Source organism: Danio aesculapii, chromosome 22 (genome assembly GCF_903798145.1).
Source record: "Danio aesculapii chromosome 22, fDanAes4.1, whole genome shotgun sequence".
Lineage (NCBI taxonomy): Eukaryota > Metazoa > Chordata > Actinopteri > Cypriniformes > Danionidae > Danio > Danio aesculapii.
Window position 1 is genome coordinate 12,943,568 of NC_079456.1, and position 18,141 is coordinate 12,961,708.

The following is an 18,141-nucleotide window of genomic DNA, read 5'->3' on the forward strand; positions in this document are numbered from 1 at the left end:
GTAACAGAACAACAAACTCAGTCAGTGTAATTAGTCAAAAACACTCAAAGCTCAAATTAAAAACCCCCTCACCAATAATCTCATGATTTTACAATGATATAATAAGATTAATAAACCTGAAAAAATGATTCAAAAATGTATAAATAAGCCAGAGAAAATAGATTCAAAAATACAAATATTGAATGTAAAATATGATTAATGTAAAATAAATGACATTATTCACCCAGCTAGAGATATAATTTATATGTAATAATAATAATAATAATAATAATAGTAGTAAAACGTATACAATTAAATGTAAAGATATAAATAAATATTTTTTAACTCTGCTTAGCAGTTTAAGTCCAATAAAAATTATTTTGAAAGATATACATAAAAATGACAATTTATAAGATTACTTAATTAATAATACAGTAAACTGATTAAAGTTTATTTAAAGATGTATAACATATAATGTTAAAATAAACAAATATTAATAAAAAAATAATAATAACAATAAAAAAGCAAAGTATGTTTTTAATTTAATAATATATAATTAAATATGTAAATAAATAATATTCTGCTTAACACTTTAGGTGAAATAAAAATGATTTTGAAAGATGTATATTAAATACTTAAAACATTAATACCTAAAATAAATACCTAAACAATATTACAGCAAACTGACAATAAGATGATTTAAAGAAATGTATAATGTTACTATACATTACTATACTAATGTTACTGGAAAATCTGCTGTGTAAAAACATATGCAGGATAAGTTGGCGGTTCATTCCGCTGTGGCGATCCCAGATTAATAAAGGGACTAAGCCGAAACGAAAACGAATGAATGAATGTTACTAAAAATCTACACTCACCGGACACTTTATTAGGCACACCTTACTAGTACCGGGTTGGACCCCCTTTTGCCTTCAGAACTGTCTTAATCCTTCGTGGCATAGATTCAACAAGGTACTGAAAATATTCCTCAGAGATTTTGGTCTATATTGACATGATAGCATCACACAGTTGCTGCAGATTTGTCAGCTGCACATACATGATGTGAATCTCCCGTTCCACCACATCCCAAAGATGCTGTATTGGATTAGAATCTGGCAACTGTGGAGGCTATTTGAGTACAGTGAACTCATTGTCATGTTCAAGAAAGCAGTCTGAGATGCTTCACGCTTAATGACATAGCGCATTATCCTGCTGAAATTAGCCAGCAGAAGATGGGTACACTGTGGTCATAAATGGATGGACATGGTCAGCAACAATACTCAAATAGGCTGTGGTGTTGACACAATGCTCAATTGGTAATAATGGGCCCAAACTTTGGTGAGCCTGTGCGAATTGTAGCCTCAGTTTCTGTTTTTAGCAGACAGAGTGGTACCCAGTGTGGTCTTTTACTGCTGTAGCCCATCTGCCTCAAGGTTGTAACAAATGGTTATTTTAGTTACTGTTGCCTTTCTCAGTACTCAGACCAGCCTGTCATTTAAATCACCTTTCTTCCCCATTCTGATGCTCGGTTTGAACTGCAGCAGATCGTCTTGACCATGTCTACATGCCTAAATGCATTGAGTTGCTGCCATGTGATTGGCTGATTAAAAATTTGCATTAATGAGCAGTTGGATGAGCAATAGGTGTACCTAATAAAGTGGCCGGTGAGTGTATATTTCCATTTTGACAATTACAGCTTTTTATTTTATTCCAAAAAATATTTTAAATTACATTATTATTTCACATTTGGATTAAATGTCATCATTAGGAAAAGAAAAATACTCTTTAATCCAACACTATAACTGTAAATGACAAATCCAGACATCTGAGAATTTCCTCTCGGTTGCTTAATTTTGTATAAAAGCATAATTTGACTGACACAAACATCTGAGCCAATCTGACTGAGATCCTCCCACACATCCCAAGCGTTTGACAGTGTATGTGAATCTTTGAATGTGTGTGTGTGTGTGTGTTCATGCCTGGAGGTGCTGCTGTGTCTCCGCTGTGATTGTGTGAGCTCCTCCAGCAGCAGGATTGGGCTGTGAAACACTCTTCCACTCTTCCTCACCATCCTCTGCCTCATCGCAGTCAGAGAGCTCCACTCACGCACAAACCGCACAACCTGACACACACACACACACACACAGAGATGTGTTTCAAGACATCTGATGAAACAGTGCTTGAAGATGGCGACACACACACACACACACACGCAAACACACACGCACACACACACACACACACACACACATACACGCACACACACACGCGCGCACACACACACACACACACACACACCTGTCTCCTGTTCTGGCTCTGATTGAATTCTGGTGGCAGTTCCTCCCAGTTCTGCAGTCTGATATCCAAGGGAATGAAGTTACAGTGGAGTGGGAGACCGTCCTGTACACACACACACACAGATTTCTTAGAGAACATAAACATATATTACATGTTTACAATTCACTACTGTGTATTATTGAGAACGTAAAACTAACTAACTGTGACTATAGCAGATGATATCATTCATATAAACTATAAAAAAATTATTCAAATAGAGAATAATATCCAAATCCAAAATACACTGGATTTATAAATGTTTTATTTAACCATAATTTATTTTGAGCAGGTATAATTATTTTTTTTCTTTTATTTTTTTGTATTTTTTAAACTTGTTTTTTGTTTTTCACTTACTCTTATTTTTTATTTTTTTATTATTTTGAAGCACATTGGTCAATTGTTTTCAATCATTGCTATATAAATAATCTGTAATTGTCATAATTTATTTTAAAGGACACCTGTTTTACCACGTTTTGAAGATTTAGGAGGTCTTTTGTGTCTCCAGAATGTGTCTGTAAAGTTTCAGCTCAAAACACCCATTAGGTTATTTATTACACCTTTCTAAATCTGGGAAATTTGAGCTGTTAGAACATTGTAGCTGTTTTTGTTGCCTGTGCCTTTAATGCAAATAAGCTGGTTCTCCCCGCCCACCATTCCCACATGTTTGTCAGATACGTAGAGATCTGTCTGTTTTGCTCTGATGCGTGTAGCCTTCATAAAGATAAACAGCACAGTGACAGACAAGAATGAGTGCTTTATTATAGTAAGAACTTTTCGAATTCAAGCCTTTCTGCAATGATGAGTCACACACAATAGCCCCTTTCACACAGTGATACCGGTAAATATCCAGAAAATTTCCGGAACAACTTTACCCCTAAATTCAAAAATGCAATGTCCACATAGGCAATGACGTTACAGAATTTTTCCGGAAAAGATCATTCACACATTCATTCCAAAATACCGGTAAATTCTGAAATGATTAACCAGAAATGAGTTCTAAACGGCTGCACTTGTATTTGTAAACATTTGACTACATTACAAATTCTGTGGATGGATAAGTATTGTGAACAACTTCGATGAAAACATATAGAGGAACACTTTCGCATGTCGGGATGTACATACTATGTGTGTGTACTGGCGCTCACCGGCTGCTTCACGTGCACATGCGTCAAGCAACTGAAGGAAACAGAGCTTGAAGGTAAACAAACTGCAGTTTATAATAAGCATTTTATCGATAATTCTTTACACAGTTGGCATTAAGAAGGAACATAGAAACGTTATCTGACTAACATCTAGCAGCTAAATGGGTCTGAAAAATATTTCAAGTCTTTTATTTTCAGAAACAGCGCAGATGTGAATGTGTCTGAATGTTCTGGTTGACTGGAGTGCACGTTTCACGTCAGCAATTTTCCTTCTGCGTTCACACAGTGCAGCATTCCTGCAAATTACTGGTAATTTTATAACTTCTCTTTCCGGAAAATTGCCGGAACACATTTACCGGTATTTTCAAAAGGGCCTGTTCACACATACAGACCTTTCCGGAAAATTGCCGGTAATTTTCCAGAAAGGTCTGTATCTGTGAAAGGGGCTAATGTCGTTATAAAGTTTACACACACACACGTTTAGCTTTCCACCGTTTTTGCATGGCAAATGTGACAGGATATATGTTAATATCCACTGCTGTATGGATATCCATTAATGTACAAAATAAACCTGATTTAACATCTTCAGTCACAACTGAAGCGTCTTCTTTTATAATTGTACTGACACTATGCGGCTGTGGTGATGAATTACATTGATTTTACTGTCTTTATTACAAACACACATGGTTTAAATACGTTTTAAACTTGTAAAACTCATTCTTGAGGTGCTGCTGATCACAGAGAGTTGGAACAGATCTTTTAATCCCAGTTGCTTTGCGCAAGTCCTGTCTTTTGGATATGTTTATCCGTGTTACTATGGAGACATGTTAATAAGCGGCTGTCAATCAATTCGTTGGGTGGGATAAACTGCACTCCTACATTACATTGTGATGGGCCTAAAAATTGCAGGGATTTACATCCTATTTTAACGTTAGAAGTTTTAGAACAGAGACTTACTGTGTTTCTATTATTCCAATACGCATGTGGACACACTATACCTACACACAGTTCTGTCCAAACAGCTTTCAAAAGTTGATTTTGATCATAGGCGCCCTTTAATTTTACTATAAGTTTGAAGATTTTATTATACAATAATCTTACGATTTAAAAAAAACATTATTGTTATTCTCATTATTGTCGTGTAGTTGTTGTTATAAAAATGAAACGATAAAACCAAGCAAAAAAACTAAATTAATATGTGGCATAAAATGTATTAAGATTATAAATATATAATATACTGTAGATCTAAAAATATGTGGTAAATTTAACCTAAAAAAATGACAAAACTACACCAAATTCTAGAACTTGTGTCAAACTAAATATTCTGCAATATTTTTCAGGATCATTCTGAATACAATGAAATCTTGAGTGTGCCTTATTTACTAACAATTCAACAGTCAGGTGTCAATTATTCCTCTTATATTACAGTTACTACACCTAAAGACACTGTTCAGATGTTATATTTAACGACATTTGTCAAGATGATGTGATGTTTGACTGTTGTAGGCTGATATCCTTCAGAGTGTAGTGCTATGGAACTCTAATGCGGTCAAAAGCCACTTCAGCTGTGCATTTATATCAAAACAATGGCACGCCTCACAATGCTTATCATCAGCCAATCAGAATAAAGCCTTCAATTAGTACAAAATGATATATAGAAAGCTGCATTCAGTTGAGAAGAGAGATACACTTTTGGTGGGTCCGGCTCTCATTGGGTCCACAGGGACCCGTCCGGCTCCCTACAAAATATTACATCTGCAGCCCACGGCAGGCGTCTTTTCTCCAGCCCTCTGCTAAACTCCTCCATTCATCACCGCTCGGCTGAGATCGCCTCAGGAAAAGCTCTTATTAAAAAACCGAGCCGGATAATATTTCTCAATCAAAGTCAATTAGGAGCCCCCCCTGCTTATATCTGCTTCCATTTAATACAGTTGAGGAGAACTAGGAGAATCCCAGCGTGCAGAGACCACGAAAGTTCAGCACTTCATTTGCCCTCAGATTAACACCAAAACTTCGACCAATTGAACAAATATTTACTACCGATATTGGTGGAGCTGGAAAGAAAGAAATATAGATACATTTTGCCTACATCGAAGCAGTTTAATCAAATGTTGAACATTTGTAGACGTACGTTTGGTTTTCTTGGATATTTGGTTGTGAATTTGGCTTGTGTGGGTGTCAGATTTGTAAAATAATTGGCGAATGTTGATGAAATGTCGTAAGGATGACTTGTGATTGCGTCAGTAAGATTGGGTTGAGAAAAACAACTAAAACAAGAGTAATGTTTCACCATGTGTGCCATCGTTATCCATCAAAAGTGTTTATTATTACTTCATGGCTGTCTTTTGGAGGTTTTGTATCGTTCTAGTGCATTTCCTTTTATTATTATTATTATTTAATTTTTTTTATACACAAAACCTATAAATTGATACATTTAATATAAAATAATTACAATTGTTATAATTAAATAAAATCTAAACCAAAAAGCATCATGGCAGAGCATTAAAGTCAACCAGTCTGTGCAACCCCTAATATATATATATACAGTTGAAGTCAGAATTATTAGCCCCCCTGTTTAATTTTTTTTACCCAATTTCTGTTTAACGGAAGATTTTTTTTCAACACATTTCTAAACATAATAGTTTTAATAACTCATTTCTAACAACTGATTTATTTTACTTTGCCATGACAGTAAATAATATTTGACTAGATGTTTTTTAAGACACTTCTATACAGCTTAAAGTGACATTTAAAGGCTTAACTAGGTTAATAAGGTTGACTAGGCAGGTTAGGGTAATTAGGCAAGTTATTGTATAACGATGGTTTGCTCTGCAGACTATCAGAAAAAAATATATAGCTTAAAGGGGCTAATAATTTTGACCTTAAAAAGGTGTTTAAAAAATTAAAAACTGCTTTTATTCTGGCCGAAATTAGCAAATAGGACTTTCTCCAGAAGAAAAAATATTATCAGACATACTGTGAAAATTTCCTTGCTCTGTTAAATATCATTTGGAAAATATTTAAAAAAGAAAAAAAAGAAAAAATCAAAGGGGGGCTAATAATTCTGACTTCAACTGTATGTATGTATGTATGTATGTATGTATGTATGTATGTATGTATGTATGTATGTATGTATATATATATGTATATATATATGTATATATATATGTATATATATATATATATGTAGGGGTTGCACAGACTGGTCGACTTTAATGCTCTGCCATGACGCTTTTTGACTGATGTCAACTGGTCGCACTGCATGGTTTTTGACCTGAACTTCATGGCAGTTTTACACACAAATATAGGTTCTTTGGATTATTGAAATTCATTTAAATGTTATTTTCCATGTCAGGTATTAATGGTGTATTAATATCAGGTGACACAACTTACAAGTTATATGGACAGAAGATTCGCATCAGCGTCCTTCAGAAATCCTACAAAGGGATCCTTCAGTTTTTTTACTCTGTACCTTGTCATGGATGTAAATCCTGTCAGTGTTTTTGCTGGCGCAGAACTTCAGACAGTCGTACACAGAAACACAGTCACCCGACTCTTCATGAGCGCCATCATCATTAGCTATTGGAGAAGAAGAACAGAAAAGGAGGGAGGCATGATGGGAAACTCTGAATGACTAATAGAAGGAAGTTATAAAGAGAACAGGGCAATGAGAGGACGAGAGCGGCGGATGATCATTATGCTACTGATAAAGGTCAGGTGGTGCGCCAGCAGAAACTAGCGCTCTAACAACGCTAACGAAGCAGGTACAGAGTGACCTGGAACGATCTGAGAAATCGGATTCGACCGGATTTCGTCCCGCAGAGCTGTTCTACATTCATTTGGGTCAGGCTCGCTGTAAAGACGCCCCGCGAGGCTTAGTTACCAGAACCCTACCGTGGCCTAAAATAGCTGAGCCGTCGCTGACTAGCCAATCACACTGTGTTATTAAAGAGCCATTATGCGCACTGTATGCTGGTGGGAAACTGGGATTGTGTGTGTGTAAAGGTGGGCGTTAAGATCAGCCCAGCAGAGTCTGGAAATTGCACGCTGGAGGTGAGCGCGAGTCGATTGTCTAGCTTTTAAAATGGCCTGTTATTATGCGCGTTTCATACAGACGTGCTTTTAACTGTAACGGCGTGCTCGTGCAATTGTTCTTACAAGGTAATTTTGTCATCGAGGGCTGAGGTTTCTGCTTTAACAGGTTGCAGGAAACAGAATGGGAGATATTTGGTCAAATGGCCAAGCTGCTCTTTTACATCTCAGATTTGGTGACTGGAATGCTGGAGATATGGAAGTGCATGGATAATAATATACGATAAATGTTAATAGTTATTAAATTGTTTATTGGTGAAAAAAAAAAACACTGGATTCTCGATAAGGCAGTTATGTACATTTTTAAATTGGACATTTTGATATTATAAACTAAACATAGATGAAATGGGAACTGTAGGAACTGAGACTATTGGTTGAGCAATGCTCCAAAATCAATTCTCTATTTCTAATGATATTCATTGTTTTATAGATCATTTCAATGTGGTGATCTCTCTATTATAATTTGAAATGAATATTATAGGAATATCGGATAATATGGAAATATCGGTAAGACCGTTATGTAAAATAAATCAATCAATCCGTCTGTCCGTCCACCCATCCATCCATCTATCTATCAATCTATCATAATTTGAGATGAACGTTGTAGGAATATCAGATATTTGAGAAATATCGGTTGGCCAGTTATGTCAATTAGATTATTATTAGAATATGATAAACTAGAATATATTTTGATATTATAAATTCGATATAAAAGTAATGGTATCCATAAAAAGTGTGAATATTGTTAGAAAGAAGTTTCAACATTGTACATTTTTGTTTCCACTAATAATTCATATTTTTATTTTGACCTCAATGGTTATCGGTTCTTTTCATTTGAGATCCATCTATCCATCCATCCATCCATCCATCTATCTATCTATCTATCTATCTATCTATCTATCTATCTATCTATCTATCTATCTATCTATCTATCTATCTATCTATCTATCTATCTATCTATCTATCTATCTATCTATCTATCTATCTATCTATCTATCTATCTATCGTCATGCATATTTTGAGATGAACATTGTAGAAATGTCGGATAATGGAGAAATATCGGTTAGCTGGTTATGTAAAATTTTAGAATATTATGAACTAGAATATATTTCGATATAAAAATGATACAAAAGTAATGGTAACCATAACAAGCGAGAATATTGTTCAAAGTTTTAAAATTGAACATTTTTGTTTCCTATAATAATCCATACTTTTATATTTACTTCAGTGGTTATCGGTTCTTTTAGTTTTATCTATCTATCTATCTATCTATCTATCTATCTATCTATCTATCTATCTATCTATCTATCTATCTATCTATCTATCTATCTATCTATCTATCTATCTATCTATTTCATACACATTTTTGCTACAAAAATTCCATGACTTTTCCAGAACTTTCCAGTACATTTTCATGACGTAATGTTTCATGTAACGTCTACATACAGTATACATATCTATATATCCAACTATTTGTGTGCATAATCTATCTACATCTATGATTTGAGATGAACATTGTAGGAATATCGGTCTGCAAATTATGTAAAATTTTAGAATATATTAAAATAGAATATATGTTGATTATTATGAATTCAATGTAAAAAATATATAAGCATAAGAAGAAGAATATTGGTGGGAATTTTTAAAATATTAATGTTTTGTTTCCACCGATATTCATTATTTTATACTTACTACATTTAATATACTTAATACACTTCATTGAACATGTACACCTATATACTATATAACTGCAGGTTAAGTATGTTTATATATAATAACTTTATCAGTTAAAGTTATTAGTAACTAATAAAGCTATATTAAGTATATAGCTATAGTATAGTTCAGTTTTTTATTTGTAATTCAGTAATGTGCAAACAAACACATTGTAAAGCTGCATTAAAACAATAATTATTATGTAAAGTGCTAATGACCTTACTCTTCGCGTATGAGTGGGTGCAGCTATTGGAATCTTTTTGGTTTGAGACTTCCGGTCTCATTCACTTCCATTGATTTTTAGACGTTAAAAACCACTTGCTCTGCTGCTTGATGTTGCAAACTGATATTTTCTAATTATATTATTCTGCTTTGTCTGTATGGTCATGCACCCACTTGTCCAGTTTCTGCCGTTTATTATTCCTATAGTCATTTCTCCCATAGGCAACTGAATTGGAAGTTCTAAAACAAATCACAAAGACGACTGCAATTTCGCATTGAAGAATAAGGTCAATTTAAATCAACTTAAATTGAATTCAATGGTAATGAGAGAAATATTAGTTAAAAATGTTGAAAAAGAACAACTAGAACCTATTAAGATCATTATATAATCTGTCTATTGAGAGAATAGTGTAATTTTAAAGATGACAATCATAAGAATATCAGATATTGGAGAAATATCGGTAAGATAGTTAGGTCAAATTTTAGGATGTCATTTATGAACTGAAATATATTTGGCCAATCACTCCATGTTAGAGCCATTACGCTTAACTGTACGCTGGTGGGAACTGGGATTGTGTGTGTGCAAAGGTGGAGGCGTTAAGATCAGCCCAGCTGAGTCTGGAAATTGCACACTGGAGGTGAGCGCGAGTCGATTGTCTAGCTTTTAAAATGGCCTGTTATTATGCGCACTTCATATAAAGGTGCTTTTAACTGCAGTGACGCAACTGTGCAATTCTTAGAAAGTAATTTTGCAATGGAGGGCTGATATTTCTGCTTAAAGGGTTGCAGGGAACAAAATGGGAGCTATCTGGTAATATGTTCTGGAAGTGTATGAATAAGAGAAGTGTGAATAATCAAAATTGAGATAACTTAAGATAATAACAGAGTTCTAACATGTTTAGAAGAATATCGGTAAGGCAGTTGTGCAACATGACGTATATTTTGATATTATAAATCTATCTATCTATCTATCCATCCATCCATCCATCCATCCATCCATCCATCCATCCATCCTATCTATTTTGTCCATCTATCTATCTATCTATCTATCTATCTATCTATCTATCTATCTATCTATCTATCTATCTATCTATCTATCTATCTATCTATCTATCTATCTATCTATCTATCTATCTATCTATCTGTCTGTCTGTCTGTCTGTCTGTCTGTCTGTCTGTCTGTCTGTCTGTCTATCTATCTATCTATTTGGAAAAGTCAAGGTTTTAAAACGGTCAAGATTTTCTGATGTACCGTTCCTAGTGTATGAGTAGGATTTTTTATTTATTTTATTTTTTTGTTGTTTTTTAGGACAGCAGTATCTCCAGCAGAAAAGTTCCCCAAAGATGTCATTTTAAATTGTGTTTTTGAAACAAATGAAGAAATCAAAGCAGAAATCAATCATTCATTTGAATTATTTAGCCTGATGTTTACTGATCCAAAATATTTTAAATGTTTCTCAAAATAAAATATGTTGTGTACAAAAGGAAAAAAAAGGTTTTGTTTTTTACCCAGACATTCAAAAAGAATATATTTTACAGCAGTAATCCATTCTAATTTTATCCAAGGTTATCATACCGTCAGAAACTTATACCGGCCCATGCCAAATGAAGACTATGCAGTGTTGATTATTCAATATCTGTACCTGAATAGTGAATACCTGAAAACTATCATTCACTTTTATCTTTACTATATTTTATTAATATATGCTTGTAATTTGTTTGTTATATATTATTGGAGATTCACGCCTCTACAAATCCCCCCAATCAATCCAAATAAACCTGTTAAATAATCTGGTGAAATTGTATTCACATCGCAATATATATCACAGAAATACAAAATATAGTAATGTCAGATTTTTCCAATATCCTGCATCTCTAATTCAAGTTTACAGATATTTGTTAAACTAATTTTCATGACTTTTCCAAAACTTTTCCAGGCCTGGAAAAGGCCAAGTCAACATTCCATGACTTTTCCAGGTTTTCCATGACCGTATGAACCCTGTATGTATGTATGCATCTATGTATGTGTTTATTTATCCATCCATCCATCTATTTATGTGCATAATTTGAGGAACATTGTAGGAATATTAGAGTAATATCGGGTAGTTATGTAAAGTGTTTAGATTTTATAGTCTATCTATCTATCCATTCATCCATCTAACTATTTATGTGCATAATTTGAGGAAAATCAGATATTGGAGTAATATGGGTTAGTTACGTAAAATGTTTAGATATTTTAGTCTATCTATCTATCTATCTATCTATCTATCTATCTATCTATCTATCTATCTATCTATCTATCTATCTATCTATCTATCTATCTATCTATCTATCTATCTATCTATCTATCTATCTATCTATCTATCTATCTATCTATCTATCTATCTATCTATCTATCTATCTATCCATCCTATATGAAAGAGAGGGAGAGCGAGCGAGAGATGCATGTTTAAAGATAAAAATCAATGGAATATTGGCTAAAACGCAAAAAAACAAAACAAAAAAAACAGGCAATCTCATATATAAAATGAAAGAAAGGCATATATTATTTTGCCAGTGTAATTGGGAACAGACCTGAATCTCCGTTGGATGTTTTTGGTGTGGATCCTTGTTCTTCAGAAATATCCTTATTTGCCTTATTTGGACTGGCCTGTTGGTTTGGATGTTTGTGTGGAGTTTGTGTTTTGCTGGATGTAGAAGGTTCATTTTCAGTGTCTGAATCGGAGATGCAGATGGTTGTGAGCGATGAGGAAGATGAAGGATCTGGTAAAGAAGAAGGTGGACTGAGAGCTATAGGGGAGAGAGAGAGAAATAGAGCTTGAGTTGCATTTATTTACCACATACATTTTATATATACAGTTGAAGTCGAAATGATTAGCTCATTCTTTCTTTCTTTTCTTTTTCAAATATGATGTTTAACAGAGGAAAGAATTTTTCACAGTATTTCCTATAATTTAGTTTCTTCTGAAGAAAGTCTTATTTGTGTTTTATTTAAACCAAAACTTATTCACATGTAATTCTCTAGTTTTAATGTTAAATTATTAAAATCTCATTGCAAATGTGTGGAAACGAGCAACCGGGACATTATTCGAAACATCTCTTTTTTTATGCAAGCATAATGAATAAACCAGCGAAACATTTTCCATAGCTTGTCAGATCCTCCTAATGTGGGTCTCAGCTATGATGTGAAGGACATGAATGTAAACGCAGAGCACAGTGAGTGCAGAACAGATGCTTTTGCTTTCTGTTTTGCGTTTGACTGATTTCCTTCCCTCAGACCAGCAGTTTCACATGTCTCTGCCATATGGAGCCACGGGACGCGGTGAGGAAAAAAACAACAACAACACCATCTACATTTAAAGCCTCCCCTGTGCCCTTCAGTCTCAGAAAAGCACAGAAATGTGCTACGTGATGGGACACCTCGTCTGTAATGAGGGAGTTCGATAATTGAGATTTTTTTGTCTTTCTCAGAGGCTGATAATGAATTTACACACCTCCGATTCACTCCTTCGCTTTCTTTTTTGGGATGCTGGAGGAATAATGGCAAGGCAGTGATGTAAAATGTAGTGTGTGTGTGTGTATGATATTAAAGATTCAATATTAAAGAAACAATCATTATAACTTAAGAAGAGTGAGTGTTTGTAGAAAAGGCTGTAAACATTAGAAATACCTTAATAAACATTCATATTTTGCTTCCACCAATGTTTGTACTTATACACTCACTGGCCACTTTATTAGATACACCTTACTAGTACCAGGCTTGACCCCCTTTTGCCATCAGAACTGCCTTAATCCTTCGTGGCATAGATTCAACAAGGCACTGTAAATATTCCTCAGAGATTTTGCTCCATATTAACATGATAGCATCACACAGTTGCAGCAGATTTGTCGGCTGCACATCCATGATGCGAATATCCTGTTTAACCACAGTTAATGTTGCCTTTCTATCAGCTGGAACCAGTCTGGCCATTCTCCTCTGACATCAAAAAGGCCTTTGTGCCCACAGAACTGCCGCTCACTGGATATTTTCTCTTTTTCAGTGCCTAAATGCATTGAGTTGCTGCCATGTTATTGGCTGATTAGAAGTTTGGTTAACAAGCAGTTAGACAGATGTACCTAATAAAGTGACCGGTGAGTGAATATTTCAATGGATATAGACCTGTCTGGCTGTCTTTCTGCATTTAATATAAAAAAAAAAAACAATAATCATAACTTAAAAAAGTAAGAATATTCATGGGAAAGGTTGTAATTAATAAGATTTTGTACCCACCAATATAACCAGTATAAAAATACAAGCGTCAAGAAATACTTGTTTATATATATATATATATATATATATATATATATATATATATATATATATATATATATATATATATATATATATATATATTTATATATATATATATATATACACAGTAGGTGACACTACAATATGAGCATTACCGCCGTGCCTTGTACTGCTGCCACTCTAAAGCAGTAAAAACGTGTTTTTTAGGTATGACCGCAGTTTGCGACTATTCGGCCAGGGGGCACAAAGGGATGGGATGCGAACGGACAGAAGTAGCCTATGCAGTAGCTGTAAATACACTGCTACTTCTAAATGAGGAAAAACAATGAAACAAAGAATTATAATTCTTTCATTAATCATTAAAAGCTTAATCAGAATCTTTATTATTATTATAAACTTGTTAAGTGCAAAAAGAATTCAGTTTGGAAAGTAGAATTAAAGAAATAAAAGACAACTAAAATGAAGGTACAAACATAAATACAAATAAGTAGGCCTAAATAAACAAATAAATATATAAATAAAGTGTTTTAGCCTAAATATAGAGAGATGTACAGTGTTATTTTAAAGTGATAGGACTAAGGCAGTCAATAAATAAGCTTTTTCATTTATGTTTTCATCTACAGTTTTGATTTACATTTTCGTTGTTGATTATATTTTACTATCTCATTTTATGTCTTAATTATTGTACATAAATAATAATTGAATAATTAAATAGGCCTAATTATTTATTTAAAGACTACCAGCTAAACACTGAGAAACGGTATATACACATATAAACAACATTTGCCAAAATTACATTTGCCAATTTAGTATCATTCATTCATTTTATTTTCGGCTTAGTCCCTTTCTTAATCAGGGGTCGCACCACAGCGGAATGAACCGCCAACTTATCCAGCATATGTTTTACACAGCGGGTGCCCTTTCAGCTGCAACCCATCACTGAGAAATCAATTTAGTATAATTATTTATATTTATTTATAATATAATAAGTGGCGGAAAGAATACTGAAAAATCATACTCAAGTAAAAGTACCATTACTTCCCCAAAAATGTAGTGCAAGCTGTTGTAAATATTACTCAAAGTATGAGTAAAAGTAGCCCTTTTAAAAGTATTCAAGAGTAGCGAGTAGCATTATATAAAAAGCTGATGCGTTTACATGTAATATGTGGTTGTGTGTGTAAACGTAACATTCTGTAGTGCATTTAGTCATAGTTTTATTGCCATTTTGTTCATCAGACAGTAAACATCCGTCATCTTCTCATCAGTGACATGCATCTAAACAGTCTCTGGGTCAATGCGTGTAAAAATTTTGGACATCTTCTTGGACACTTTCAATACTTCCAACAACAGCTTGCTGCATTTATAAATCGCCCATGTCATAAGGTAGTCCATTATGATGCGATTTATCTTGTGTGTGATTTGATTGGAAACGAATCACAGGACTGATTTTTCTAATCACCATAGACAGGAAAAAATAAAGTAGTGACTGCAGGTTGAAGGAAAGTAGTGGAGTAAAAGTATAGATACAGCATCAAAAATGTACTCAAGAAAAAGTAAAAGTGCACAATATTAAAACTACTTAGAAAATGACAATTTCTGAGAAAAACTACTCAATTACAGTAGTTTGAGTTTTTGTAATTTGTTTCTTTACACCACTGAATATTGTATAATAATCTCTTGCATGACAAAAACATCATGAAATGGCCTCCACAGTGTCCAGACCTTAATATAGCACTATAAAGGCTCTATGGGATTGCCTGTACAGAGAAAAAAACAAAAACAGGAAAAAAAATACCCATAAATTACAAGATGAACTTGGGTCTGGTATATGGACTCGTACTAAATACTGTTTTTTAGCCATTGTGTACATATTTCTTTTCTATCCATTAGTATCTTTAATGCAGAATCAAGTCTTATATCTGGAAGCTCTATACTGTATATATTATACTGTATACGCAGAGCCTGCACAATAAAACAGGAAGATACTGAAGAATACAAAGGTCGGTGATTATTCTTGATTCTGTCTTTTTACAAAATTAGCAGTAACTAAAGCAATTAGCTAAAGTTCTTGTGAAATTTGACCTAAAACCTGATTTTCTTTTGCTATATTATACATACACACACACACACAAAGTAAACATGATTAAAAGTGTAGAATTTTTTTCACAAGAATATAAAATACACTCTAAAAATGCAGTTTCTTTGCTCAATTCTAAGTCCAACAAGGACAAACGCGACTGCTTGTGATACATTTTATACCTAACAATTGAGTTTGTCCTCAACTGACCGCAAAATGGGTAGCATTTGTTTTTATAATGCAACTAAAAGTATGTTGATCATAATAATAATAACTGTGCAAACTTCTCAGAGCAGTATTTGTCGCACTTCGTTCTTTAGCACATTGCGTTGGCTCTTTCTTTCTTTCCTTCTTGCGCTCTCTGGTTCTCACTCAGGGTGAAGCTGAAAGGTCTGGTATGGATCTTCTGAAATGTCAGCTGAATTTGTGAGAAGCGGAATAAAAGCTCCACCGCTGCGCTGTCTCTTAACAAGGCAAAGAAAGGGAGAAAACAAGCTCCCGCTGTGCATCCGAGCCCTTCTCACTGTCTCCACCGGACGACACACACACACACCTTCACCAACAGCACTTTCATTCAGAGCCAGAGATCAGAGGAATATGCAGATCTGCCATTGCAGGATCAGAGCAGTTGTGGAAGTCGAGGGCAAACGGATGAATAGAGGTGTAAACGCTCGATGCTTTTTCGATTGGAAGAAAGGGTTAGAGGAGATCTGGATGAATAAAGAGATATGTGGTGGGTGTTTTTTTTTTTTGGATGACTGATATGCAGATAGTACCTGAGATGATGGAAATATGGCGGTAAAAATGGGAAGAGGCAAAAGGGCAAAAACCAATGCATCATGGGATTTTTTTCTTCTTCGGAGGACAGAATTCACGATTTTAGATTTTATCAGGGCCATTTAAATTATTTAAACAAATATTTAAGAATATATAAAACAAATAACAAATATTTCTATAATAACTTACATTAGTGATAAAAAGATACACTGTTTACTTTAGTTTTAACCCCAAAAACATCAGTTAAAAGATCAAAACAATTAAAAATATGTAAATATATAAAAACTATGCATATGTATGTGTGTGTGTGTATATATAAATGTGTCTCAAAAAATCCAAGCAAAATTAACTCTTAATTTCATCAAAATACCTCCAACTTTAATTATATTTTGTAATTAAATGGCAAATAGATGAAATTAAATGATATACGTTTTCCACCTCATCTAATTTACATCACCGCATTACCTTGTTAAACAATGATAATATAAGTATTGACAGAACGCTTCAATTTTATTACTTGCAAACTAAATTAGCACGCACAGAAATAAAGCAACGTTTACATAACGGAGTCATTCATTGCCAGACTCCTGTGAAATCTGTCGGACAGTGCGATTGGTGCGTGTTAGGGTGACAGTGGTGATATTGTCAACATTATGGGCAGTGCGTGGACGACTACTTCCTTGCCACATGACATGACATTCAGTGTGATCAATTTTCACCAACAAGTAATCCTTAACACCTTTTGTCCAGTTTTTAGTCAGAAATTTACGAAGAAAATAAGAAGCACTGCAGCCTTTTAGTTCTCGTAAACCTTTGATCAAACTCTTATCTTCATTCGAAAACACTGTTTTTATTTGAGCATTACACAGCTAAAAATAAATACACCATCATTATGTCATCGCCAAGGAAATTAAATAAAACAATTACTCTAACGTACAGATTTCGCTTTTATACCTGTACGAAATTGTCATTCTTATTCTTGTAGCAGTACGATAAGCAGTCCTATTTTTGTATGATATGTTACTGCTGTTTTTTTTTAGACAATATATATATACATATTTGCATACATACTCACACAGGGCTTTAAATTACCTTTTTTTGATCACCACTGTGGCAATTTTGTTGTTGGGAAATATATATTTTCATGCATAAATGTGACTTTGGCATGCTAAACATACTTGATTTAGATTTTATGTTATGTCCATATGACTACTAATTTATTGCAGTTCTTGTGTGTTGTGTATGAGCTTGCTCAATGAGCATGAGCAAATGGGTTGTGGTTTCACTACAATTAGTTCTTATATATAACTTTTCAGGGCTCAATTCTAAGAATTCACCTATTTTTTCTCTGGCCACATGAAAAATAAATAAACAAATAACTAATTACTTCTCAGCAGCAAATTGTAACCAACTAAAAAAATAAAAACAACCAAAATGTATCTGTATACATTCACTTTTTAATAATCAAAACCTTTCTTTAAAAAATGTCATTTTAAAATAGAATTATTGTCA

The 18,141-nt window shown here is 33.8% G+C and overlaps 1 protein-coding gene across 1 annotated transcript in view; it reads right to left on the minus strand.

Moving 5' to 3' along the window:
• Positions 1-18,141, minus strand: part of zranb3 (zinc finger, RAN-binding domain containing 3) — a 120,554-nt gene that overhangs the window by 18,092 nt on the left and 84,321 nt on the right. The window contains exons 14-17 of the mRNA XM_056448258.1: positions 12,059-12,274; positions 6,931-7,037; positions 2,278-2,379; positions 1,959-2,101 (exon numbers count right to left, since the gene is read on the minus strand). Coding sequence (XP_056304233.1) covers positions 1,959-2,101; positions 2,278-2,379; positions 6,931-7,037; positions 12,059-12,274 — 568 coding nt within the window. The remainder of the gene's footprint in view (positions 1-1,958; positions 2,102-2,277; positions 2,380-6,930; positions 7,038-12,058; positions 12,275-18,141) is intronic.